Source organism: Myxocyprinus asiaticus, chromosome 40, assembly GCF_019703515.2.
Source record: "Myxocyprinus asiaticus isolate MX2 ecotype Aquarium Trade chromosome 40, UBuf_Myxa_2, whole genome shotgun sequence".
NCBI classification, from domain to species: Eukaryota; Metazoa; Chordata; class Actinopteri; order Cypriniformes; family Catostomidae; genus Myxocyprinus; species Myxocyprinus asiaticus.
In genome coordinates this window covers 128,963-148,601 of record NC_059383.1, presented here as the reverse complement: position 1 = coordinate 148,601, position 19,639 = coordinate 128,963, and the positions used below count along the sequence as shown (strand labels likewise).

Below are 19,639 nucleotides of genomic sequence, written 5' to 3'. Positions count from 1 at the left end.
ACCCCCGCTGGGGTAATAAATCTTTTCAACAAATAATTTCATTCAAAACAACTTTCTGTTGTGATTTCACACACATGATGTTCCTCCTATAATAATGTAATAATGCTCCTAAAATAAATGTATTTATTGAATCTTCATACACTTCATGACCAGAAAATAAGCTACATTTCCTGAAGATGTGCTTTACCCCGTTGTTCTTACTATGATGCGTTTGAAATATTAAAGCTCTTTACAGTCAGTAATGATCAATAACGACTGTCAGCACATAATCAGTGTTGTAGGTAATAATTGAACAAACAGCTATTGAAAAATGTGTATTTGTTGACCAATAATAATAATATTGAAATGTTTTTATTGTACTGATAATAATAAATTATATAATACTGTATATATTAAAGGAATATTCCGGGTTCAATACAAGTTATTGTGGTATAATGTTGATTACCAATAAAATTAATTTCGACTCGTTCCTCTTTTTCTTTAAATGTGTGTTCCAGTGAGACACTTACAATGGAAGTCAATGAGGTCAATTTTTGGAGGTTTAAAGTCAGAAATGTGAAGTGTATAATTTTATAAAATCACATTAATTCTTCTGTTAAACTCGTGTATTAATTTGAGCTGTAAAGTTGTTTTAAGTGTCGTTTTAGGGTTTATTGACATTACATTGTCATGGTAATGAAGTTGTAAAATTGTCTATAACTTTTCACAGATGTGGTTAGATAATGATTTAATCACAGTAATATAATGTTAACACACATATTGTTTATGTCTTGTGTCTATACACAGCGTGCACAATTATTAGGCAAGTGAGTATTCTGATCTTATCATTATTTCCATGCACATTTTACAACTCCAAACATATAAACTTGAATGCTTATTGGATTCAGTCATTATCAGGTGGTATGTATTTGTGTAATGAGGGAGGGTGTGGCGAAAGTGACTAACACCTTATATCAAAGTGTGCATAATTATTAGGCAGCTTCATTACCTCAGGTAAAATGGGCCAAAAAAGAGATTTAACTGACACTGAAATGTCAAATATTGTAAAATGCCTTTCAGACGGATGCAACACTCTTGAAATAGCTAAACTATTGAGGCGTGACCACCGGACAATCAAACGCTTTGTTGCGAATAGTCAACTGGGGCGCAAAAAAACGCATGGAGAAGAAAAGGCGCAAATTAACTGCAAAAGACTTGAGAAGAATTAAATGTGAAGCTACCAGGAACCCATTATCCTCCAATGCCACCATATTCCAGAACTTACCTGGAGTGTCCAGAAGTACAAGGTGCCAAGTGCTCAGAGACATGGCCAAGGTCAAGAAGGCTGAAACACGACCACCACTGAATATATTCACAAGCTGAAGCGTCAAGATTGGGCAAAGAAATACATGAAGACATGAAGGTTTTATGGACAGATGAAATGAGAGTGACTCTTGATGGACCAGATGGATGGGCCCGTGGCTGGATCACTAATGGATGTCAGGTCAGGTGCCAGCAAGGTGGAGGAGGGGTACTGGTATGGGCTGCTATTATTAAGGATGAGGTAGTTGGACCTTTTCGAGTTGAAGATGGACTGAAACTCAACTCCCAAACCTACTGCCAGTTTCTGGAAAGTACTTTCTTCAAGCATTAGTACAGGAAGAAGTCCTCAGCATTCAAGAAGGCCATGATCTTTATGCAGGACAATGCTCCATCACATGCATCCAAGTACTCCACTGCTTGGCTAGCCAGCAAGGGCCTCAAAGATGCCCAAATAATGACTTGGCCCCTTCCTCACCTGACTTAAATCCTACTGAGAACTTGTGGGCCCTTCTCAAACGTGAAGGGAGACAATACACCTCTTTGAACAGCATTTGGGAAGCTGTGGTTGCTGGTTCAGTGAAAGTTGATGGTGAACAGATCAAGAAACTGACAGACTCCATGGATGGAAGGCTCATGGCGGTTATTGAAAAGAAGGGTGGCTATATTGGCCACTGAATATTTTTGAGCCAAAAATTTTATTTAATTGTCATTTTGTGTTACTTATCTTTTGCACCTACTCTAAAAATTGAGAATAAACAATTGAGTTGAGAGAAATTATTTTTGTAATTTAGTTTTCTAATAATAGTGCACACTTATATATTCCCCTGAGAAAGACAAAACTCACTTTTTCTTTGTTAAACATTCAGGTCTGAGGTTCAATAACAGAGAGCATTGTGTTTGTTCAACAATAAAATTAATCCTGAGGAATACAATTTACCTAATAAGAGTGGGAGCAGTGTACTTTTGAAACAGTGAGTATTTTAATGTTTACAGATTGACCCCATTGACTTCCATTGTAAGTGTCTCACTGGAACACACATTTGTGCTTTTATTAAAGAAAAGGAGGGACGAGTCAAAATTAATTTGTGTGCTAATCAACATTATGACACAAATGCTGTAGATTGAGATTAACTCTTATTGAATCCGGAATATTCCTTTAACATGAATAATATTTGGGTGACCGGGTCTCTCGGTGTCTATGGTGGTTCTGGTACTTTGGGCCTGAGGTGAGACAATATGAAAGTTCAACTTTCTTGAAAGATCAGCAGAACCAGTTTTTTACAAAATGTCCTGAAATGGCACTGCTTCATAAAGTGTGGTTTCTTTCTTTAGATGTGGGTTCACACGCAGGTGTTGGAATTCCTCCTGACGGAAGGGAGTCATCGTGTGAGGGAGTCAAGGACGAAAACACCAGCAGCGGTTCATCTGAGGTCAGAAGCTCCAGTCGTCTCCAGTTTCACTGGACAATGTTTCTCAGTTTATTTGGCACATTTGCAGCGAGTGAACGTGATCGCATCAAAATCAGATAAATGAGTTTTCACTTTGCAGCTAATGTACATGTCACATGTAATGTGACATGAATCATCACGCATGTTCCTCTGAATGAGACTCGTGTTGCATCAGAAGAGGGAAATGTGTGTCCTTGAACGGCAGCTGCTTTTACACAATATTATTCTCCTGTTTATCTGATTGAACCCTTTAATGTGTATCAAAGTTTAATGACAAACTGAGATTCATCTGTCTGTATTTCATCAGCCCTGACCTTTGACCTGTGTTCCAGTGGCATTATAAGGTCCCATCTGTTTAAATCAATTCAGTATTGTAAGTTCATAACTCTGTTTATTCTGTCAGCATTAACTCACAGACACAAACTGCAGAATCAAACACATGCGGTTTTGATTCATGAATTCATTGTTTCTTTATTTGTGTCACACTTTTGTTTATTTTTCTCTTCCTCTCTGATCTTTCTCATGTTTGTCTTCGTCTGCACCTGCAAATCTGAGCTGATAATTTTTGTTAGTTTTAACTGAGAAGAATAATTCACTCATGTTCACCATCCATCTGCTCCACATGAAAACAATGTAAATTATTCCAAGGTCGAACTCGACTAGTGTAGATAAATCTCTGCTTTCCCAGGCTGCTACAAACAACAGTGATTCTGTTCCCTCCCGAGCATCTACAGTGAACCTCCAGCGGCCGTCACAGAAACACGTCCAGTCGTCAGCAGTCATGAGTCTGCTCTTCAGCGTGATGGTCGTGCTGCTCACGTTTCCTCTCGGGAAGACGTTTGTTCTCCATCATTCACCCGAGACATCTGCCATCAAATCCAACAGGTAACAAGAGAAGAACAAAAGACGTCCATGATCATCTGTGTCCATGTGATCATGAAATACTGAGATGTTGTTTGAAGATCTCTCGTGTACCTGCACCTTACTGCAACATTATTCATGCTGACTTTAGGATTTATAGCTTTGTACAGTTTAACATTTCAACTCTCTTTACAATGAGGAAGAGCTCAGATCTCATGTTTGGATTCTCTGAAGCTCAGTGCAAATGTTTCTAAACGTGTTGTGAAGAGCCGTCGAGGGACCGTCACATACTGTTCTTTTATTTGAGTCTCAATATTTGGTTGCAATTTCACAAGACGACAACAGAACGGCCTACAAACATGTGATACTGTGTTATTAACTCTTTACTCAGATGTGCTATTGTGCTTGATTTATTGCAGAGGAGATCTGAACATCAGGAAAATCCTTCTGGAATCTTTTGATCTTCAGCAGGAGCCCCGTGTGTCCGTTTCGGGGATGAATCGTCTGCGTGACCAATGGAAAACCACTTTCAAAACCACCATTCAGTCCACCGCAGGTACCCGGAAGCACAGACCAGATTCAGTGTAAACTCCGGATCAGGTTGATGTAATGAAGAATAAACGGGCTTTTGATGATCTGTTCAACAGGTAATTCATCATGGCTGGAAGTTTCTGGAAACACGACAGAACAGAAGTGCTGCACACATTCCTCACAGGTGTTCATTAAAGGTGAACTAATCTTGTAGATATTTCTTCATATAATTATTTTATTTTACTTGGAGGATAGTTGGTTTTAATATCATAACATTTTGACTGTAAAAGCTGTGTAGACCACGTCCAGGTTCATTGTGATGTGTTTATGTTTGTGTGTCAGATTTGGGTTGGGAGCGCTGGATCATTTATCCGGAGAGTTTCACCTTCACTCAGTGTAAATCCTGTTCTCACAGCACGGATCCGTCCGCACAGGTGACGCTCACAACATCATTCGTCTTTATCAGGTCGAGTGTGCATCTTCTGATGTTGTTTTAAGGACTTTTTCTCTGTGATTGTGATTTCAGTGCTGTAAGCCGAACACTCACAACATCGTCCCATTCGTCTACGTGGATGAACGGAGCAGTTTGGTTCTGTCCTCTGTGAGTCTGACCCGCACATGTGGCTGCGACCCCGGAGAGGACACACAGGACCCTGAGGTCATGACCCCTTCCTAAAAACCTCCCGGCTGCTTCATAGGTCATGTCCAGTCCAGTTGATAAAGTTAAAAGCTTGTAGGATTTGTAGGTTAAATTGCTTTGCAAACTCATTTTGGCTGAAATACTCGAGGTTTATGAAAATGTCTTTATATTTCACTCTTGCTGCTGTTGGGAGGTCAGACATAGACACGTTATGAACACAAATTCTTGAGTTTTGTGGGTTTTAGGGGTGTGTTCGAAAATGAAGTGGAAAAATACAATATGAAAGTTCTCAGAAGACATAAAGTTCTCGATCTAAGCCAGTTTTTCTTTTATTGAAGTGCACAGTGTACCGTCTGTTACAAATCAATTCAAGGCCGCATGTCTCTGTTGAGTCCAGAGCTGTTTTTAGGTTTAATGGTGCTGCGGTTTCAGTCTGGCCTGATTTCACTCGTGTGTTCCATAAAAACTAGGAATGCTGCCAAAACTTTCCCCAGCGTGATTCTGTCCTCTGAGCAGCAAATTAAAGCTTCATTTGCCCTAAATTTCATTTGGTCTTTTAAATGCAGTTCGTATGTCAGTCATACTTCTCATGTGGACAAATCTAAAAGGATCATGCCAGTAAAAGATGATTAGCAGGTTAGTTTGTTGCTTGTTCGTTCATGTGCACATGCCTCTGTGTGTGTTTTGATGATAAGAATGGAGCGGGACATCCAGGGTGAACATTCAAAATCAACTGAATCATTTGATGACCTCTGTTGACCTTGATTCTTCATTTTCAAAACAGATTCATTCTTAATCACATCACGGCCAGTGTGCATCAGTACCAAGTCAGTATTTTATCATTTTCATGTTTCATGATTTTATTTTTTGTTCGTCCAGAATCTCTTCTGTAAATGGTTTCAAATTCCACACATAATTTTATTAGAAAACCTTCATATGTCAAGCAGGAATGTGAATGGCAAACTAACACTCAAATGCATGTTTTTATCTTAGCCGGTATGTAACAAAAATCATTGTATATCCAGTGTATCTGTATAATGTCCTATTAAAGAAAGCTTTCATAAAATGAACATGTTTATCATTTCCTTCTTTAAAAAGTTACAGTGGTGTCAGGACATCAACATGTTTTCTTATGGCAGGCCGATTTAGCCGAAACTGCTCACAGCGTTACTCGTCGTTACTCGTCGTTACTCAATTCAAGATATCTGCAGCTCAGTTCAGACTAGTACAAATGCAATTCTTATTAGTAAGAATTAGAATGAAAGATGTCTGCAAATTTCATTTAACTAGTAAAGATTCTAAGTAATTATAGAGATCTACAATCTAATTTTGACCGGTCATAATTGAATTACACAAACTGGATCTACAAGCTCAAATGAAACATATCTGAATGTGATTTTGTGCTAGTCATTATTCCATTAGACAGCTCTTCAATCAGACTCTTTAACAGCAAGAACTCATTAGAATTCTTAGTAAAAACTCCATTTTAGATCTCTAAATCTGAAAACCAATAGAGGTCAATGGAGACATACGACTAATCAAAATTGAATAATGGATATGTGACCCTATAAGTCAAATTTGATTTGTAGATCTCTCCAGTGCAAATTATTACTATTCATATTATTATTCTTATTACTAAATTGCATTATAGGTATCTAAAATGTGAGTTTTTTAGGCTAAATGGACCTGCCATAATTGTGTTGCTTTGTAAATGCATCAATCATTTTCATATGTGGTTTCTGGCAACATCAACATGTAACAAACAAATGCTGATATGAATCACATGAACCCACATGAACCGAGTCTCTGCTCACATTTGATTGGTTAGAGATGCATGTTTCTTGTGATGCATTCCTGAGATGATTATTCTGGGAGCTGTTGCGCACTCAGTAAAAGAGTCTCTCCGAATCTCACTGATGGACTCAACAGAACCGCCTGAACTTTAACAACAGACGCAACTACACAAACACAATGGTGTGTGTGAGCTCTTTCTGGCTGCTGTGGGGAACAGTGTGTTCTGTCATGTTCTGTGTGTTTGCTCAGGAGTGTTTGGACAAGGATGAGATTGTTACTGAAATGTCCAAGGACGTTGACTTGCCGTCTGAATGTGTGTTAAGCTGCACGATGTTCACTTACAGACAGATTCTGGACCAGCAACTAAAACTCACTGTCAGATTCAAAGACCCAGAGTCCGGTAAGAGTCTCTTATATTTCATTTCTAACATGCGTGTCTGTGTGTGTTTGTGTGTGTGTTTGTATGTGAGTGTGTGTGTGAGAGTGTGTGTGTATGTGTGTGTGTGTAAGTGTGTGTGTCTGTCTGTGTGTGTGCTTGTGTGTGTGTATGTTTGTGTGTGTATTGTTTGTGTGAGTGTGTATGTGCATGTGTGAGTGTGTGTGTGTATGTGAGAGTGTTTGTGTATGTGTTTGTGTGAGTGTGTGTGAGAGAGTGTGTGTGTCTGTCTGTGTGTGTGCTTGTGTGTGTGTATGTTTGTGTGTGTATGTGTTTGTGTGAGTGTGTATGTGCATGTGTGAGTGTGTGTGTGTATGTGAGAGTGTTTGTGTGTGTGTATGTGTTTGTGTGAGTGTGTGTGAGAGAGTGTGTGTGTCTGTCTGTGTGTGCGCTTGTGTGTGTGTATGTTTGTGTGTGTATGTGTTTGTGTGAGTGTGTATGTGCATGTGTGAGTGTGTGTGTGTATGTGAGAGTGTTTGTGTGTGTGTATGTGTTTGTGTGAGTGTGTGTGAGAGAGTGTGTGTGTTTGTATGTGTGTGTGAGTGTTTGTGTGTGTATGTGTTTGTGTGAGTGTGTATGTGCATGTGTGAGTGTGTGTGTGTATGTGTTTGTGAGAGTGTTTGTGTGTGTGCATGTGTGTGTGAGAGTGTATGTGTGAGAGTGTGTGAGTGTTTGTATGTGTGTGTGCGTGTTTGTGTGTGTATGTATGTGTGTGTGTATGTGTTTGTGTGAGTGTGTATGTGCATGTGTGAGTGTGTGTGTGTTTGTGTGTGAGTGTTTATGTGTATGTGTTTGTGTGAGTGTTTGTATGTGTGTGTATGTGTTTGTGTGAGTGTGTATGTGCATGTGTGAGTGTGTGTGTGTATGTGTTTGTGTTTGTGTGAGTGTGTATGTGCATGTGTGAGTGTGTGTGTGTATGTGTTTGTGTGTGTGCATGTGTGTGTAAGAGTGTGTGAGTGTTTGTATGTGTGTGTGAGTGTTTGTCTAAGTGTTTGTGTGTGTATGTGTTTGTGTGTGCGTGTGTGTGAGAGTGTGTGTGTGTATGTGTTTGTGTGAGTGTTTGTATGTGTGTGTGTATGTGTTTGTGTGTATGTGCATGTGTGAGTGTGTGTGTGTATGTGTTTGTGTGTGTATGTGTTTGTATGTGTGTGTGTATGTGTTTGTGTGAGTGTGTATGTGCATGTGTGAGTGTGTGTATGTGTTTGTGTGTGTATGTGTTCGTGTGAGTGTGTATGTGCATGTGTGAGTGTGTGTGTGTGTGTGTATGTGTTTGTGTGAGTGTGTATGTGCATGTGTGAGTGTTTGTGTGAGTGTGTATGTGCATATGTGAGTGTGTATGTGCATGTGTGAGTGTGTGTGTATGTGTTTGTGTGAGTGTGTATGTGCATGTGTGAGTGTGTGTGTGTATGTGTTTGTGTGAGTGTTTGTATGCGTTTGTGTGAGTGTGTATGTGTATGTGCATGTGTGAGTGTGTGTGTGTATGTGTGTGTGCATGTGTGTGTAAGAGTGTGTGAGTGTTTGTATGTGTGTGTGAGAGAGTGTGTGTGTATGTGTTTGTGTGAGTGTTTGTATGTGTGTGTGAGTGTTTGTATAAGTGTTTGTGTGTGTATGTGTTTGTCTAAGTGTTTGTGTGAGTGTGTATGTGCATGTGTGAGTGTGTGTGTGTTTGTGTGTGAGTTTATATGTGTATGTGTTTGTATGTGTGTGTGTATGTGTTTGTGTGAGTGTGTATGTGCATGTGTGAGTGTTACACAATAACACAAAAGCTAATAAAGTTTAAGTGTTAAAGGCTCTTTTTCAGGGTTTAGTGGCTCAAAATAGCACAAAAGTGCAATGGTATTTTATTTATAAATAAGACAGACACGTGCAGAAATCTTCCACAATTTAAACAGGGAAAGACTCAGTTAATACTTCTTCACTGCAACATTTCTGTTTTTATTGACTAATTGTATTTATATTATTATTGCTAAAAATAAAATAACACCGAGCAAAGTAAATAAACGTCATCGCGGTACTTTGTTCGCATTTTGATGTCATTGGAGTTCATGTGTGTGTTCGTTCTCTGCAGGTGAATCCGGAGAGTTCTGCTGGTTTATTCAGACGAGCTGCCGCCCGTGGACTCAAGCTTTTGTGTTGCTGCCAATAAACGAATCCGTTCTGGATGGAAAAACGATCCAAATTCAGACCAATTCAGTGACCCACACGAAGCCCATTGAGCCGCACCGATCACCGTCCGTCCTGTCTGATGACTGCGGGCTTCGGTTCGACGTGACTGAACATCTGAATCATCTCCAGGAACCGACTCTCTGTGTCCGAGTCACTTTAGCACTAAACACACTTCAGTGTCCGCCGTTTCTGGTCACCATTAAAAATAAACAATGAGACACAAAGCTAAAGAACAAATAAACTTACTGAGAGGTTAGTGCTGGTATATTTGGGGTTTCCTCTGGAATCTGAGGCAGGTTGAACTCTAAATAAAACGAGAATCGAATGAACGATTGAATATGCCAGTGGTCTGTGATGTAATGATAAACAACATTTATATTTTAATACTCTTTTTAAAAACTCTTCGGAAAATCAGCGCACAAACTATAATGTTGTCTATTAGCCAATAAAAGCACTGAAACATTTATAAATAAAATGTTATTTGTCTTCAGTTGGGAGAGACTTTAACACAATGCGTTTTACAAATGGATTATATAAATATAATGCGACTATTACTTCAACAGATATCTTTTTAGTGTCTGTTTTACATTAATAAGTCTTCATGTGTTTCTATACTGTCGGTATATGCTGCTGTATTAAATTGGCAGATGTTATTTGCTTCCCAGTGTAAACAGTAATTTATACTATAATAATGTAATAGACCTTTTCCACAGTGATGACGCGTTTCCGCCTCATGTAGCAGCGTAAATCTAGCAAACTTTTGTATATGATTATTTTTTTAAATATTGAGTGTAAGTTTATAACATTATTTTTTGAGTTATATTACCCTGGAATTAGTTTTAAAAACTGAATTATTACAGCTGTTGAGAGACTGACAGTAAATTTGGCATCTTCTCCCACTTTACTGTTTTAATTCACCGCTCTCTATTTTAAACTCTTCGGAAAAATCATTTCAAATGTTATAGTGGATTTTATCTCTTGCTCTTGGAGCAGATGAATAAGTGAGAATAATATTTACTGTGATCTCCCATTCACCGCTGTCAGAGTTTACCCTGCAATCATTTACTTGTGTGAAAAAGGTCTATATAGTGACATTTATGCACGTTTTCACGTTTTTACGAAGCCCCAGAATAAAACACAATGAATGAGTATCATTATTGTTGTTATTATTAATAATAAACCTTTTTCTTTCGACCAAGACAGTTCATTTAGATTACATTTTTTTGTCTCTTTCTCTTGGAAATCTTTTTTTTTTCTTTCTTCTTTACACTAAGATGTGAACACATTCTTTACATTCACTCTTCACAAACTGCACAAGCACTCTTATAGATCTCACACATTCCCTCAATGCTATTAAATGAAATATTATTTGATTTAATAATTCATTATAAGTATACATCTTTAACTGCATGTGTGTTTAGTTTTAAGTATGCATGTGTATAGGGCTATAAATGTGTGTGTGTGTGTGTGTGTGTGTGTATATATATATATATATAATAAGTGTGGACGTGTATTAGTGCGTTTCTAACTGAACTTCAGCGATTGTCTGGCATGCCCGTAAAAGGAGCGGTGCGGCGGAACCATCTCTTGCTGCGCGGGGGTGCGTGGTTCAAAAGATGACATCTGGTTGAATATTAATACAAATTAATATTGATTTTTTAAAAAGATGTTTAACCCGCAAATTAAGCCGGAGACTCCCACAAACTCTGTTTAGTTTATCGTTTCATTATCTCTGTTTTGAAACCGTTCCGGCATCAGTGGACCCGCGCGCCTGAATGGATCCGTCCGCGGAGCTCCATTCTGCGCGTGAGCTCACCTCAGTCAAACACTGGATTCATGTAAAACTCATGTGCGATTTCTTGTTTTCTTAATTCGAAATCATGTGATTAATCAGCAGATTGCGTCGTCATGAGCGACCGAAAACCGGCGGCGAGCGGTGGACAGAACAAACCGAGAATGAGCGGCACGAACAGGTGAGAAAACTCGAGAAAAAACAAAACAAAACACAAACGTCACAAAGTTCAGAAATTCATCAGACACACTGAAAACCGTCTGAAGAGTCTCTAAACAAGTAAATACACAGTTTATATAAACTGAAATAATCTGTAAATATTGACATTCATTTAAATGTGAATAATCTCTAAACACATCAACATGTGTACACTCCAACAAACAATTTTAATGTGAATGAATGAATACTGACAGATTTATTATCAGTATGTGTGTGAGTGAGACTTGTGTTCAGGAGCTCACAGTTGTGTGTTTGGACACACACACACACACACTTGACGTGTGTTTTCTACTGTCAGAAACATTGGTGTGATGACCTTTGACCTGCAGTGAACACTGATGATCATTAGCTGTGACCGAAATCGTTCACTCATTCACTATTTCCTATATAGTAAATGGCAGTGAGTGCACTATATCTCAGCAGTGAGTGAACTTATGGCACTTTTCCACTGCACGTTACGATTCGACTCGACTCTGCTCTCTTTACTTTTCTGAGCTTGCTTTTCCACTGCAGTTTAGTGCCGCCTCAATGTGGGTGGGATTATAGGCTGATCGTCACTGCCGTGACATCATCTTAAACGCAACACAAACATTACTGACCATAAACAATAACACGACCGCTAGCTGTTAGCTACTAGCTCATTGTGTTGCATAAAACAGTTGTTGCATGGTGAGTTAAATTGGCCTGGTTGTTGTTTTAGAAGCAAGCTTTCCAGTAGCTGGTCAACTAAATAAAGTGAAGCTTTCAAGCAGAATATAGAGTAAACGTAACAAAACGTACCATCCTCCATCGTGGCTCCAACAATGGCGAGTCCAGGGCACTCTCCCTCCCATTGCTCGCCGGTCTATTGCCATAGATAGCGTCCATTTGGTCGAACCACTTCCACTTTCATCTGTTTGAACCACTCCGGTTGTTGTGGTCCTTGATGGTTCTGTAGTCACTTAAGTTTTTTTAACTTTTCCCTACACTGTTGGTAGGTCCGGTGGTAGCCGTGTGCGGCCAACAGCTGAGACACTTCCTGAAAGACTGTTCCGTTTCGCGTCGTTTCGTTCGTCTCTAACGAGAGGAACGTCTGCACCTCGTTTATTGACCACAGCATGGTTTTGCACACAGCCATTTCTTTTTACAATTCGAAAGTCGCGTGAACAAATGATATTGCTGTCGCTGTTGCTAACTTTAAAACTAGCGGGTTGATGTCCCGTGTCGCAAATCCAATGACGCTGGTAGTGACAATTCTCTCTGACCAGTCAGTGATCTGCAGGGTTTTGACGTCACATTTAGTATCGGCTCACTTGGAACCTCGACCGAGGCGGTACTAAAAAAGTATCAGGTACCAGGTACTATCCACAGTGGAAAACCCCTATAAAGCGAGTCGAGTCGAGTTGAGCTGTACTGTGCAGTGGAAAAGCCCCATAAATGAGTGAGTGAATTCGGATGTTGACGTATACACCGAGCATCAGAGCTCTGGGGCTGTCACAGAAATGCTAGTTACGTAGGTAACTGTGGTTCTGTGAATTCTGGATGACTGCCAGAGGCGGTACTTAAGCACTAGTGGATTATCGAGATAGGTCGAGAGAATATACCAGCAAAGTCACATAGTGACTTAGGCTGAGCCTCGAGGATAATAGCCACATTAGTTCAGCGTTCAGCCTCGGTATGTCTTTCTCACGCATTCTGGGTGACAAATAACTCTGGCGGTCATCCGGAATTCATAGAACCACAGTTACCTACGTAACTAGCATTCTGTTTCATTCCTCCTGACCGCCAGAGGGGGTGCTTAAGTACTAGTGGATGACTACTACCGACATGGTCATAAGGAATGTCACTCACCTGAGAAACATTCAAGGCTGTCCCTGAAGAACCGCTGAACTCACAGCATGAGGAGTAGCAATATTGACCTTGTAGAAGTGAGCAAAGGTACATGTAGAAGCCCAGGTAGCAGCTGCACAGATATCTGCCATGGAGACTCCTCTAAAGGCAGCCCAAGATGTAGACACAGCCCTAGTAGAATGACAAGAAGTACCTCCTGGCAGGGGCTTTTGGGCTTTCTTGTATGTCAGAGTGATCACCTCCACAATCCAATGTGACAATCTCTGCTTAGATACAGCGGCACCCTTCCGGACACCACCATAGCAACGAATAGCTGATCTGTTTGTCTAAGAGAAATGGTAGCATTCAAGTTACACCTCAAGGCTCACACAGGACACGAGATGATCCCTTGACTCATCTGATTGGGATGAACGCTGAAATGCAGCCAGATTAATGGACTGATTCACGAACTAAGGAAACAACTTTAGGAAGAAAAGATGGATTTGGCTGAAGCACAACGCCAGAATCATCCGGCAACCAACGCCTGCATAACTCACTAACAGACAATGCATGTAACTTACTGACTCACTTAGTGGAAGCAGTGGCCAACAGAAAGGCAGTTTTCAAAGATATCCACTTAAGGTCAGCCGTCTGCAAAAGTTAGAATGGCGGCAAACAGAGAAAATCAAGCACAAGTGGTAAATCCCACACAGGAATTTTCTCAGGCTTTATGGGACGCTGGTGTGGTCCCCCTGACAACTGCCGATGATGAGGTTGAAAACCTTGAGCATCATCAGCAGCACAGGGCCTCTGAGGCTGTGGAGTAGGATGCTGGCGGAAGCGTTGTTCTGGTGTTGTATAGCAATGGCAATCTTGAGCTGTTGGCACCTTAAAGGTAGGATTGCGCTGCACCTGTGTCAGCTGGCGAGTGGTCTCATGCAATTTCACTCTCTTTTCCTGCAGTTCTGGAACGTTTGGCCCAAAGAGGTGCCCAGGAACGATTGGGAGGTCTCGCAGAGTCTTCTTACAATCCTCAGGCAGTTTTACCTGAACAAGCCACACTTGGCGGTGGGCTTCCAGAAGTGTGGCGGTAAGAGTACTAGTTTATGGGTCACGTGGCCCATATTCAGAAGAGCCGTCTGCAGGAACTGAGAAACTGAGGGGTCCAATGTACTGGTGGAAGCGAGGAGTAATTGACAGATTGTATTCTCAGCGCAGGTTATATACGTAGGCAGCAGGTTCGTATGCCTTTTTCAGCATCGAGTCTGCGTGACCACATTGGGCACTGGGGCATCACACATTGCCCCATAGGGCCTTGTCAGGTGACACCACCAGGGCTGCGACAGACTGCTTTATTTCTGGAGCGCGGCCACCCCGATGGAATCTGCTTCAGCCATAGACGCTAGCGTACAAGCGGTCTTTGATCTCCGCTTAGGCGCACTAGACCCCGTGAGGGTGTGAGAAAATTCTGACACAAAATCTTTGCACGGTGGCATAGCAAAGGATGTCGCAGCTGAGAACTGTCTAAAAAAGGCATTGGATTGGGCTGGTTGGGCAGGTGACTTGTCCAGCACTAGACGAGCAACCGCCAACTGAAGCACAGCCAAAGTGTCATGCAAAGAAGACGGAGCCTGTCCTGATGACTGAACTGAATCTCCACTAGAACCCCCGCAGCTGAAAGACAAGATTGAACATCCTGGGGGGAAGGTTGCACTGTAGCATCCACAGCATCCATATGATCGTGAAAAAAAAGAGTCAGAAGCACTGATAGAGAGCACGTCCAAGTCAGAATGACATGAAAGAAAAGGTGCAATTGGGTTTTTTTTTTTGGCAATTTCTTCCCCAATTCCTTTATTTGAACTATCCTCCTGTGTTATAGTTACAGGAGGGACAGGCACCACAGGCTGAAGCGATTTAAGGAGACATTTTAGCTCTGACATCTCAGAAGAAAGGACAGTAACTGTCTTAGTGAATTCTCCTCCATACGATTGCTCTGTGAATTTGCCTTTTTCTTAGATGAAGGGGCACCAACTGCCGCAGACGCACAACTTTTCAGAGTCCGTGTAGTGGGGATTAACTCTGACTCCCCGAGTTTCACTGTTGAACTAGGGTCTAACCCAGCTAGACAGAACCACCTCTCCGACACAGGCAAAAGTCTACAGTGCAACACGGATCCGTGATAGCCTCTCTCAAATGCTGAATTCCCAAACAAGGTGGACAGACATCATGGCTGTCGTCAGGGAGAAGAGAATTGGGACACAGCTTACATGTCAGTCGGTGGCAATAGAACTTTGAGCCATGATCACTTCGTTAAAAACACCACCGGATAGAACTGAAAGGCTAATGCAATCACAGCGGTAAATAGAGAGATACAGCGACGATGAACAAAAAAGTAAAACAATTCCTCCAGATAGAACCGGAAGGCAGTTCAGCAAGGAATGCTCACGGAAAAAAAACATAAAAAAGAATATATCCACACTCTGATAACTGGCCGCTGGATTGCACTGAGGAGCACAGCGTATCACAAAAATACGAATAGAAATTTACAGTTGAAGTCAGAAGTTTACATACACTTTAGCCAAATACATTTAAACTCAGTTTTTCACAATTCCAGACATTTAATCGTAGAAAACATTCCCTGTCTTAGGTCAGTTAGGATCACTACTTTATTTTAAGAATGTGAAATGTCAGAATAATAGTAAAGAGAATGATTTATTTCAGCTTTTATTTCTTTCATCACATTCCCAGTGGGTCAGAAGTTTACATACACTTTGTTAGTATTTGGTAGCATTGCCTTTAAATTGTTTAACTTGGTCAAATGTTTTGGGGAGCCTTCCACAAGCTTCTCACCTTGACTTTGTTGTCCTTAAGCCATTTTGCCACAACTTTGGAGGTATGTTTGAGGTCATTGTCCATTCGGAAGACCCATTTGTGATGAGCTTTAACTTCCTGTCTGATGTCCTGAGATGTTGCTTCAATATATCCACATAATTTTCCTTCCTCATGATGCCATCTATTTTGTGAAGTGCACCAGTCCCTCCTGCAGCAAAGCACCCCCACAGCATGATGCTGCCACCCCCATGCTTCATGGTTGGGATGATGTTCTTCGGCTTGCAAGCCTCACCCTTTTTCCTCCAAACATAACGATGGTCATTATGGCCAAACAGTTCAGTTCAAAACTGACAATTTTCTACAGAATGGTCAACACCTGAAACAGTGCACTATATAGTGTATAGGGGGCGGTTTCAGACACAGATAAATGTCTGATGAGTTGAATCTGCTTTACTTCAGTCGTGTGTCTTTATATTGAGCTTTTAAGGCAAAGCACACATTCATTCACTCACACACTCTGAGACAGTGATTGGTAAAAATATTAAGTATTACATAATTAAGTGTTTTTTTTTGTTTTTTTACTGTAATAAAATCAAAATGTGAATTTGAAGTTTTGTGTGTGTGTGTGTGTGTGTGTAAGAGAGAGAGACTGAGAGCAGATGTTCCCTACTACACACTCTTCCCTCAGGACACACACACAGACACGCCCTTCAAAAAACCCTCCAAACCTCTTTGTGTTTTTGTTTGTTGCTTAAATGTTGCTTTACAGTGTTGACTTAAACAGGATCTCCACATCGATACATCACATAGACTAATTATTTATCCAGACAGTTTAAGATCATGTTAAAATTTAACACAGGATGTGAATTTACTAATCCTACCATGGTGAATATTATTAATTTGATGTATTATCATTTATACTCCCTGAACTCGTTCTGCATGACTGTCCTCACCACTCTTTAACACAAAGTGATAGCCATGTTTAACTCTGTGTGTGTGTTGCAGTGTGCACATGCAGGATCGTAACGTGTTGCGGCGGATGGAGAGAGAGAGGAGGAATCAGGAGGTTCAGCCGCAGGAAACGCTGTATGACAGAATCTCTCCTCTTTTCAGTGAGCCGTATAAGGTGACATCAACAACACACACACATCTGACAAGAGTTATTCAGTGATTTATGTCATGTATTGATCTGGTAATGTGTTTCGTTACAAGATCTGATGGTGTTACTGAAGTGTCTCTCTGTCTGAAGTTACTGTTGTTTTTTTATTAAAGATCTCTCAGGAGCAGTTAATGGAACGAGCTTTAAATATTCACCGAGTGAATCTGATCCACAGCAGATCTCACTGTAGCCATTGTCTGTGTGTTGTGAGTGGATATATTGATAACATGTTTTAAACACTGTACGAATACAGATACTTCCTAAATACTTTCAGTATTTATTTGCCGTTACCAATACCAGTAATTGTGAATACTGGTCTTTTTTGTTGTTGTTGTGCAGTTGTGAAACTGATGAGGGTATCAGCTGGTGACTCCATTGCAGTGTTAATCTCGTCAATAAAATCACTGACGAAAGTGTTCATTAATTAATGTTTTTCTGCACAGATGATGAACTTGAACTAAGTGACATGTCAGTCAGAGTGCATACAGTAACTTTGTGAATACACTGCTACACGCAATGCAAAATCATACACCGTTTAAAACATGGGAAATTAATAACAGTCTCTAAAGCATAAAGAATTCAGAATACAGTAACTTCCAAAAGTCGCTAATACTTCAGTATATATTTATTTTATGCTTTTATTTCAGGAGCACAGGTTTTCACCACAAGAAGCCGTTGTAATTTGTTGTCTTTTTATATGTTTGACATGTTTAAATGTATAAATGTGTATAAATTTTTCTAAATTTGATTAAGGTTACAGTCTTAACTGTCTGTAACAGTTTGACATGGTTTGTCATTTTGCTCATTATCATCAACTAAATATTGACTAAATTTAAAGGAATTTTTTTGTTAGTTTTACAAACTGTTACTAAAACTAAAAAGTGTGAAAATCAACACTGCTCCTTTGTTAAAAATATCTCTGGACACTGTTACTGACCGCTGAATCATCATAAACCAAAATGCATCTTTGATTCTTAAACTCATCTATAGAAAACCGTGCATTAAATCAAATCAAATCACTTTTATTGTCACACAGCCATATACACAAGTGCAATGGTGTGTGAAATTCTTGGGTGCAGTTCCAATCAACATAGCAGTCGTGACAGTGATGAGACATATACCAATTTACAATAAACATCAGATTAACACAACACAATTTAAACATCTGATATACACATAATTACACATCACACAATATACAAATAATAACATACACTGTACAGTATACAATACACACAATACAATAAAAAAGTATATATAATATATATAAAATGTACAGTAGGTTGTATTGTACTGTATTGACATTCAGGCTGTCGGTTGATAGTCAGTTGCCAGTGATTAGGTGAGTGGTAGCAAAACTGGTTTAGTGTAGTTTAGTAAACATAGATAACTCTTCTAAATAAATACTTTGGGTCAGTGTTTACGGACCACCTTCAACCCGAGGCAGCTGGGATAGGCTCCAGCACACCCTACACAGGATAAGCCAGTATAGGGAAATGGATCGATGGATGGGTAAGAGCTTGACTAAGATGCTGAAATGAGATTTTGAATGTCATTGAATCAAACGCTTTAAGTGAACAGCATGAGTGTGTGTGCTGAAGGTTTCAGGTGTGTTGTTTCAGACCGCTGCAGCACCAGGTGAGAGTATCTGAACACAAGTAGGCGAAAAAGTCTCTTATTCTAATTTCTTTGATTTGCTTCCCAGATAATGAAAGGTGACGAGCTGTCCAGTCGCATTCAGAGGATGCTGGGGGATTTTGAGGATGGACATGATGTCGGAATTCAGGATCTTTGCCCTGCGTTTCCTTACAGTCATTCCACTCAACTCCACCACGTGGAGTGTCCCAAGCCGTCGGGACACACTCCTGAGAGTGTGCCCGCCTCCTCCGCCCCTCTGTCAGGGAGTTTACAGGTGGGTGAGAGCTGGGACTCGAGCAGTTTACCCGTCCCGCTGTCCCCCCTGCAATCCAGTGACTCTGATGACGAAAGCGGCTCAACCCGTCAGGCGGAAGCACCTCCATTCACATCCATGCTCCCGCTGAATTTACACTCTAAACCGAGTGTTTTGAACCAGAGGAAGCCCACAGCTTATGTGAGGCCGCTGGATGGTCAGGACCAGATTAACGGTGACTCACCTGATCTGAAGGCCACATCAGATTTTCACGAGATCTTACCTGACCTGAAGAACAGCAGCACGCTGAACTGTCCTCTCCTGAAGCTGCAGACTCAGTGTGTCGATGTGAGTGTCTCAATATTATCACAGTTAGCCTGTTAACACTGACGAAACACATCACTCCTGTAAAAAATCCTAAGCTTCTCATTTTCTCCATCTTCTCCTGTCTCTCTATTCTTTCTCCAAATTTCTCTGTCCTTTGAGTGCGATGGCCTCTGTAGATGGTCAATTTCTGCGGCTCATCTCTCATTTACTCACAAAGACGCATTCAGATCTTGATAGCAAGTCAAATGTGTTTTCTCGTACCGCTCCGGGAACTATATGCCAACTCATGAAATACAGTTGCTCATATTTCACATCTCTGTCTGTATGTGTGTGTAGATGGTGTGTGATGAAGGTGAGCGTGTGGAGGACATTCTGAAGGTCAGTAAGTGTCTGTCATCTTCTGAGTATATTCAGTACAGCTACAGAGTTTAA

At 40.6% G+C, this 19,639-nt stretch overlaps 2 protein-coding genes across 2 annotated transcripts in view; both read left to right on the top strand.

Annotated features, from left to right (window-relative positions):
- The first annotated feature begins 3,181 nt into the window (after positions 1 to 3,181).
- On the top strand, positions 3,182 to 5,974 carry LOC127430461 (bone morphogenetic protein 6-like). Its single transcript, XM_051680240.1, has 5 exons — positions 3,182 to 3,635; positions 4,031 to 4,167; positions 4,259 to 4,339; positions 4,485 to 4,576; positions 4,669 to 5,974. Exons 1-5 carry the CDS (start codon positions 3,532 to 3,534, stop codon positions 4,816 to 4,818), a joined length of 564 nt encoding a protein of 187 aa, XP_051536200.1. The 5' UTR covers positions 3,182 to 3,531; the 3' UTR covers positions 4,819 to 5,974.
- Positions 5,975 to 10,572: 4,598 nt separating this feature from the next.
- The window catches only part of aff1 (AF4/FMR2 family, member 1), a 20,932-nt gene continuing 11,865 nt past the window's right edge, over positions 10,573 to 19,639 (top strand). Inside the window, exons 1-4 of the mRNA XM_051680218.1 lie at positions 10,573 to 11,151; positions 16,836 to 16,956; positions 18,695 to 19,228; positions 19,544 to 19,585. Coding sequence (XP_051536178.1) covers positions 11,087 to 11,151; positions 16,836 to 16,956; positions 18,695 to 19,228; positions 19,544 to 19,585 — 762 coding nt within the window. The 5' untranslated portion in view covers positions 10,573 to 11,086. The remainder of the gene's footprint in view (positions 11,152 to 16,835; positions 16,957 to 18,694; positions 19,229 to 19,543; positions 19,586 to 19,639) is intronic.

Coding starts and splice junctions, on each gene's coding strand:
- LOC127430461 (XM_051680240.1), top strand. CDS start 3,532: ATGAGTCTGCTCTTCAGCGTGATGGTCGTGCTGCTCACGTTTCCTCTC. Junction 4,168..4,258: donor CACCATTCAGTCCACCGCAG/GTACCCGGAAGC, acceptor TCTGTTCAACAG/GTAATTCATCATGGCTGGAA. Junction 4,577..4,668: donor GCACGGATCCGTCCGCACAG/GTGACGCTCACA, acceptor TTGTGATTTCAG/TGCTGTAAGCCGAACACTCA.